General features: G+C 40.1%; 1 protein-coding gene across 1 annotated transcript in view; it reads right to left on the bottom strand.

Annotated features, from left to right (window-relative positions):
• Positions 1-1,420: 1,420 nt before the first annotated feature.
• Positions 1,421-8,723, bottom strand: part of LOC104943487 (NT-3 growth factor receptor-like) — a 50,798-nt gene continuing 43,495 nt past the window's right edge. The window contains exons 2-3 of the mRNA XM_010768923.1: positions 2,179-2,253; positions 1,421-1,508 (exon numbers count right to left, since the gene is read on the bottom strand). Coding sequence (XP_010767225.1) covers positions 1,421-1,508; positions 2,179-2,253 — 163 coding nt within the window. The remainder of the gene's footprint in view (positions 1,509-2,178; positions 2,254-8,723) is intronic.

The following is an 8,723-nucleotide window of genomic DNA, read 5'->3' as shown; positions in this document are numbered from 1 at the left end:
TTTCCTGACCCTCTGCCTGTTCCTTATTAGTATGACTGCTTGGACTTTTTATGCATCTGTGCACACTACCAGCCTTGCTCTGTGCCAGCTGAGTTTTTTAAATTGTGCATTTCCTGTGCGCTGCATTTCGGTTCAAACCCTTCTATTATCCTGCAAAACAAACAATGCTTATTTTTTAAGGTATGGTCTATGGTCCAATTGAAAGAATACATTTGACTGTTGACATAAAAATAACCACAACTACATGTATTTAAAAAAAATGTAGTTATTGCATCAAACATCAAATGTGATTTTCAAATTTAAAAAAATCGAAATCCATACAGTATATCAAAAATGTATTTATATCGGACACGATGCCTCTGTTTCTTTATTCTCTGTCAGTGCTTTTTCTACAGCTATTAAGAACACATTAATGAGACACACTGTTGCACTGGGTGACTTTTATTACCATTAATGTGGACACTCTTTACTTTATTATGACTCAATCCCATTAATATTGTCCTACTGCTGTTAGTGCACCACATTTGTATTTATTTCTAGCTGAACGCAGTCCCAAAATAAACGTGTAATTTCCTGTTTGGATAAATGTTAACCATGCACAAAATACGTTGACCAGCCGTCTTCAGAATGTTCAAGTTAAAATATACTTTCGTGAGCTGTTTTTAAACATACATGTCGCCAGAAATAACATCAGTTTTGGGGTTGAGTGCTAAATATAGCCATTACAGCAACACATAAGGTACACTAGTTGGTCTACATCTGACACTAAACACCGGAGAAGTCAGACAATAGTAAGACTTTCCGTCTCTATTAAAGTATTTGTGATTTCTTTATGAAGGAGCCACTAATAATTAAAACTCAGCCTTACATTTTTTAAAGTTTTTAATATAACAATGGAGTCCTGCTTCATACCCTGGATGTATTGTATAGTTAAAAAAACGTTTTAATAATTCAATGTTTATTTTAATGGCGTCCCTTTTGATGTGATCACTTAGTTTTATGGGGTTTCATATGTTATATTGTTGCATCGACTCAGTTGTCTTGTGTCTTATCTGTCAGAGAGAAACCATTATTTACTTTATTTGTATTATCATACCTTTGACCTCCTTGTGTCTGTTAACCTGATCAAATGTTATATTTTGCTGCATGTACCTTTTTAAAGTTCTTAACAAATATCTGAGGGGAATTTCTTGTTGTTTATTTTTAACTTGTGTTGTGTCATTTTGTAAAGCACTTTGAGCTGCATGTGTGTTATAAAAATAAAGCTTTATTATTATTTAAATACAAATGACTGAGGTGTAAAATGAGGTGATGATGAGTGACTTGTTCTCACTCGTCCCAAAAGGTAAAGGTCTCCAGGGAGGGAGCCTTCATCCCCAGACGAGGCAGCAGGAGAGAGGAGGTGGTAATGAGAAAAATGCTAATTCGGTGGTTGGAGATATTGCACTTGGCCTCCCTGATGAGGGATCAAGGGGATCAGGGGAGAGGGCGAAGGAGAATACGGTTCTCTGCAAAGAGAAGGAGAAATTAGGAGGAAAAGGGAAGGAGAAAGAGGTCGGGAGGCGGCGACTGAGGGAGGAGTGAGAGGAATGTCAAGGAGGGTAGAAAAGCAGGGAAGGAGAAAAAAGATGAGAATAAAAGAAAAGTCACGGCACCGAGGGATCGCTAATTCAATTTTCACTTCTGCTTTTTAGCATTGATCAGTGGCTAGGCAAAGCGGATGGGATGTTCCACCGCCGTGTGTCGAGAATGAAAAGCCTGTTTCAACATCAGCTTGTGTTGGAACCAGGAACACACCTTCTTCTTCTTCTTCTTCTTCTTCTTCTTCTTCTTCTTCTTCTTCTTCTTCTTCTTCTTCTTCTTCTTCTTCTTCTTCCCCCTCGCTACACACCCTGACTAACACCTCGTCATCTCATCGGAGAATTAGCGGGGATCGTGTCGCATTCGGAGAAGTATCGGACATTAAACCGCTGAATTACTGCCAGGAGTAAAACCAGTGAGCAGGCAGGAGCCCAGAGGATGAACGGGGATTAGAAGTTTAATTACTGAACCTCATTTTGGGTTTTCATTAAGGCTATTTCGATGGCCTTCATGCAAAAATCCTTCAACTCCCCAAACACTTCACAGGTGTCCCCAACCACCAAACCCCCCCAGATCACAGCGTCTCTACACACTCACAGTCTCTGCAGTCCGGTGTAAAGCTCCATGTCCACGTCTCTCAGAGTCTGCAGGCCCGTCCAGTTCTCTATGTGTCTGCAAACAGAGAGGAGCACACATGAGAGGAAGGAACATGTTGGGAAAATGCACTCTTCCAATATCAGAGTACACAGGATAACAAAGGCCCTATGTAGCTTGTACGGTATTTTGTTCAATCCAAGTTTCCGTTAAAAACATACAATTGAGATTACCTATCAACACAGATATTGGCAAAGCTTCTGGCAGGCAGGGAGAGTTTCTATTAGTCATAGTAGTAATGACCGGTGTTATCATGTCTCGGTGCGATATGGTACTGAATTGTCATGTCTGTCTAGCAGTGTAGACAGCATGGAAAATGTTGGCAGCCAGAGCATGTATCCTGATATTGAAGCTCAAGCCGGTGACGAGTGATATTTTTCTAACAGAAAACAAACCAGGAAGTAAAGCGGCAGAAAGTCAGTCCCAGCAGCCGTGTGTTGTCAACGCCTCTGAATCCACATTCATTTAAATTGCAATTATTGAAGCAGTTCTGACGGAGCGCTCGCTGCCGCCCTCTGATAGATTTAATTGCTACGAGGCGGCTTCTGAAGCTTAATCTATGTGAGGGGGTCCAAATAAATACTGCAGATACTTCCTCCAACACTATCACAAGACTCCCAGGGAAAAGTATTTCTATGTGCTGGGGATAAAAAGACCAGAAGGGGAAGCTGGCGCCTTCAAATTAGCTCCAGGACAATGAGCATTTTGTAAAAGATTTGTTTGTTGTATTTTGGAAATGAAATAGGCAACACACACAGGGCGCACCCGTTTCAATTAAGCCGGGGAAATGAGGAGATGTAGCAGTGAGTAGATTGCTTTGTTTTGGAAAAGGGGAAATATAACGCTGGAGGGAGTTCATTCTAAATGCCACGTTTGAAATTAATAGCATGAACGCAGAAGTCAGTGTTATACATACAGATGTGATTTTAATGGCAGCACATGCAAACACATACATACAGGCTTGGGGAGTAAGCGATTATATGTAACAGGATTATACGTAATCAGGATACAAAATAAGGTATTCACTTGCAGTAAAGATTATTAAAAGATCAGATCACTGTACAGATCTACTGGCAGCAGTAAGTTTAAAAAGCAGAAGTTAAGTCTGAGCTGAATGAATACAGTAGATGGTAAATAATCCACCCAGTGATAGCATGTGTTTAAACTAGAAGTCCTAATGATGAACATGTTTGTGGTTAAAATGTATTATAAAACGGACAAGTCAAATCAAGCAATCTGATTGGTTCTTAGCCGTGATATACTGAGCGTATACCACGGGTAGAATTGTAAGTTACTTTTCACAACAAGTCAGTATCCCTCCGCGTCTGAGAAAAACAGTATACCGTTGGGCTGAAAAGCAAACTGCCTGCAGTTCGCGTCGGGCCGAACCACGCCCCTTAGCTGTGATATAATGAGCATATACCACGGCCTGTCGTGAGCTATTGCTTAATTGTAACATTGTAATCCTGCTTGTAAACCCAATTCTTATTTTTAAACTGCTTTTTCATGTAACTATAAGACAATATGGTCACCTTTTTTGTATCCTGATTACATTACTAGCTTTACATAATACACTTAAGTATAACAACTAATTGATATTTATTTCCTCATGTATTAATTTGATTTGCATTTGATATTAAGACAATCAAAAAGTAACAGGAGGTGATCAAGGCATGGCTAGTTTATTCATACAGCACCTTTCAACACAAGGCAATTCAGGTTAAACTTATTTTATATGTTGATAGGACACTGATTCCATCTTTTTAAAAGTAACCCTCCCCTGTGCACATGAAAGTGATCCTGCAGCCTGACATTTGCATCACGCTCACACTCCATCGTTCAGTTTGAGTTCTGCGATCAGATAGCAGTTTGTATTTTATGACAACAGCAGGAAAATAACATTTCTGAAATTGGTTTTGGCGAAGTCGCTCGCGTAGCGTATCTTTTGGCTCTAGTGCATCTGGTGTACAATGATGAGGAGGCTGCTTCAGGGACGTTCTGTTCATTTGAGCTCCGCGCTGCAGGGTGCATCACCTGTTTTGTCGGGAGAGCAGGATAAAGGTCTGCCAAATAACCAGAACTGCTGAAACCCCGCCGTGCATGACTTTGTTTTTGGCGACTGGAGGTGCCAGTTTTTATTTTTTTTACGACGGCTGGCAGGTGGGAGCAGTTAGCAGCCAGAGAACATGAGTGATGCTGTTTCAGGATGTTTTTCAGGTAAATGAGTCTTGAAATGATGGTAATATCCAGAATACCAGCCATTTAGATGGAGCTGCGAGCTGAGTCACAGGAAATTGAGCTTGCGTTTGCCAAATGGTTTGGGACCTCCTAAGTGCAAAGTAAATCAGTTGTGTGCAGGTGAACAGGTGACAGAGACTGTTTTTGTATTGGGTTTGTTTGCTTTATTTTAAAAACAGATTCAACTCCCCGCTCCGCTCTGCTTTCAGGCCACTTTACTGCTGCTCTGATCCACAGTTGCTTGCATAAAGGGAATGTAATTAGCACCTGCCACCTGCCAAAAGCAGAGTAAATGTGGGCTGTGAAGTGCAGAAAATATCAGGTAACCTGCCACCATGACAGATAGAGATAGGCTTTCCTTATATTAAATGAACAATTCAAAAAAGCTCTTTCTAGGGATTAAGGCTACACGATTTATTCCATCTTTCTACTGACTTAGTGTTTGTCACTTTTGAAATCTATGTTGAACACTTGCTGAACTTGTTTTATTTCAGAACTTGCTTGAGTTGTCATAATTTAAACAAATGCACATGTTTGGGACTGTTGCCCTCCATTTGTGTTCTATTTAAGTTTTAAGTTTCTTGTACATGTAACCTCCATGTGCTTCTGTCTAACAGATCATCAATCTAATCGCAATCAATTCTATTGATTTTAGTCAAGTTCGAGTCCCGCTGCAGTCAGCATGTCGTTGTGTCCCTGAGACACTTCACCCCAAATTGCTCCTGTGGGGATTGCCCACAGTACTGAATGTATGTTAGTCGCTTTGGATAAAAGCGACTAACAAGTGTAATGTAATGTAATAACACGTCATTGAGATATGCGAATTGATTGGTTGATTGAAAATGGATACCCCAATAAGCTATCCAAAACTAGAAAATAGGAGCCCGGACACTAAACAGCTTCTATTGGCTAACTCCAACACATTGTACATGATAGGCTAAAGGGCGGGACATCTTTAACCGGTTGACCAATCACAACTGACTCACTGGAAATCAATAACAGCAAGACAGTAGTGTTCACAGTCTCTTTCTCGCTCAAACTGGTCAGAGTTCAGATAAAGGCCACAGTAGCTCAGTGCTTTTGGGAAATATAAAAAAGCATAACAGCAACATGTGCTGATTTCATGGAAGAGCAGTTTATGAAAAAGAGCCTTCATCACGGACATTTAGAGGGAAAATACCCTCAATATGGTCACCATGAGGCAGAGACCTTGGGAAATTATTCAATAAGGACTAAACATATGATTAACCGGCTTCTACGATGTTCCACCATTAATACAGAACGATCAAAATAACAATACTCAACACAATGTTTTTTTTAAATGATAGAAACCACAAGAGAAAAAGGTCAAAGAAAAGTTGTCTCAATACAACAACACAAAGCTAAATAAAACAATCTTGTGTTCACTTAGTCTCTAAAGCAATCTTCAATCACCGCTCTTGGATTTTCAGCTTCTGAAATTAAACATCCAGACAGCTCATTTCCTCAGCATAGAGTCAGCGACTTCCTGCCCCACATTGACAGACCTTGATCTTGCGATCACAGAGGGAGATATTTAGCATTTGAAGAGTTTCTATAGATTTTTAAATAAAAGAGAGTTTAGCAGTTTTGGGCAAGTCGAAGAGAACGAGAGGTGAAAGCTTTTGGCCTGGTTTGTTATTGATTGGAGCTTTGATACTGAACTTTGTCTGACGCTGATGTAAGTACACAACAGCGTTATAAACTTTGAATACTTTTGTCACTTTGCATCTAAAGTAATTGAAGTGTGAAGCAGTAACCATACATTTCTCCTTAAGTCAAATGCAAATGATACATGTATTTGTATCTACAGTAAAAGATAGCATGTTCAGACGGATTTCTAACCAAATAATATCACGTTTTTTATCCAAAATCCCCAAAAAGAATGGCAAAAGCTAATTTGTCCTTGATTATTATTTCTCCCAAAGGGGGTTTTGTCAATTGAAAAGTTGGTGATACGTTTGTTTGGATCTATAATATATGGCATGTTAAAGTGGACCTATCATGCTATATTTGAATAATATAGTGTAGGACCATACCTATATAAGGCATATTTATACTTTTTATTTCTCAAAATACCAAACAGATCATGCATTTTAAGCCATTCCTCATTTCGCTCAATTTAACACTGTCTTTGCATCATGGGCTGATTCTGTGAGAACAGCACCATCTACAGGCCTGGCATATGTACTACAGCGTCTCCAGCGCTTTGAACGGCAATGTCCGTGGCTGTCTCCTCCTGATTGGTGGAGTTGGCCCAATAGCCGTAGCGCCACTTCTGTGACGTCATAGAAGTGTTCAAATCTGGATCAGTCTGTATCAGATCCGTTGCAGCCCCTTTTTAAGAGATTTGGGTACGGAGGAAAATAGAGAGGGTTGTGTTTTCTGACACTTGGTGAGTTCCCTGGAACACCGGGGACACATATTCATGTATCAAAGACGTACAAAAGTTTTGCATGATAGGTCAGCTTTAAGGCAAGTGTAAACCAACATAGAATGATAATATTGTTTTGTCCAGAGTTACAAATATTATCGCAGCAGTAGAGCCCTTTTATGATATATTAAAAGATCTCATGTGCACTGAAGCTTTCCATTTATTGAGGTTAACTTGATGCACTGACAGTTTTATATTCTGTCCTCATTCAAATCCTTTTAACACAAATATGGCAACCACACTGATGAAATACTGCAGGCATTACGACTCGCTCGCAACATAATCTCCACAGCATTGTGTGAGAAATTGATGCAATATTGTGATTCAAAAAATATATATATAATTTATGTGAGCACAAAGTGTTTTCATTTGCAGCGCCGCTTCATGCTCTGTGATAAAATGTAGCACTATGCCTATTTTCCACGGAGCTGCTGTCAACAAACAGCGCAGAGGAAGGAGGGAACAACCTCCCCGCGGACGAGCATGTTGTCGGCTCTGAACCTCTGATTGTCCGCGGCACGTTGAATATGCATGTGGATTAGACTGCTGTGAAAAGATGGATATGAATAACAAAGATTCTATGATTATACAGGGCCATTCAATCCCTGCAACGTTATTCCCTCATCCTCAGAGGATGCACGAATACAATCTTAGGGAAAATAAAAATCAACATAATTCTAAAGGTAATGGAGATGCTCACATTTTACATTTCAAGTAGACGCTCTCATGTCTTACAATGAGTAGGACAGACATCATTTTTAAACCGCTGCTTTGTCTTGATGAATATCAAACCAAATAAATAATACATAAAGGTTTCTACTCTAGAAACAAATGTGTTTTTCTCTGGGACAAAAAGAGACTCGTCCCTTCAAACTACGTCTGGTGCCTAAGCTTTTTGGAATCCGTCTACAACAGGGCTTTGATATTTATTACAAACATTATTACATGGTTTAGCTGAATACTCAATTCTGAAAGGGAACAGCAGAAGAAGACGGAAAGAAAGGCAACACTAAAGGGAACAGCAGAAGAAGACGGACAGGAAGTCAACACTAAAGGGAACAGCAGAGGAAGACGGAAATAAAGGAAACACTAAAGGGAACAGCAGAAGAAGACGGACAGGAAGTCAACACTAAAGGGAACAGCAGAGGAAGACGGAAATAAAGGAAACACTAAAGGGAACAGCAGGATGAGACAGATAGGAAGTAAACAGTAAAGGGAACAGCAGAAGGAGACAGACAGGAAGTAGACTTTAAAGGGAACAGCAGAAGAAGACGGAAAGAAAGGAAACACTAAAGGGAACAGCAAGGCAGACAGGAATGAAACACTAAAGGGAACAGCAGAAGAACACAGACAGGAAGTAGACACTAAAGGGAACAGCAGAAGGAGAAGGAAAGAAAGGAAACACTAAAGGGAACAGCAGAAGAAGACAGACAGGAAGTAAACACTAAAGGGAACAGCAGAAGGAGACAGGCAGAAAGTAAACACTAAAGGGAACAGCAGAAGGAGAAGACGGACAGGAAGTCAAAACTAAAGGGAATAGCCGAAGAAGACGGAAATAAAGGAAACACTAAAGGGAACAGCAAGTCAGACAGGAATGAAACACTAAAGGGAACAGCAGCAGAAGAAGACAGACAGGAAGTAAACACTAAAGGGAACAGCAGAAGGAGAAGGAAAGAAAGGAAACACTAAAGGGAACAGCAGAAGAAGACAGACAGGAAGTAGACACTAAAGGGAACAGCAGAAGGAGAAGGAAAGAAAGGAAACACTAAAGGTAACAGCAGAAGGAGACAGACAGGAA

Source organism: Notothenia coriiceps, unplaced genomic scaffold, assembly GCF_000735185.1.
Source record: "Notothenia coriiceps isolate Sejong01 unplaced genomic scaffold, NC01 NC01_scaffold00006107, whole genome shotgun sequence".
Taxonomy (NCBI): Eukaryota; Metazoa; Chordata; class Actinopteri; order Perciformes; family Nototheniidae; genus Notothenia; species Notothenia coriiceps.
Note: the sequence above shows the minus strand (reverse complement) of the source record. Positions and strands in the feature narration are given on the sequence as shown.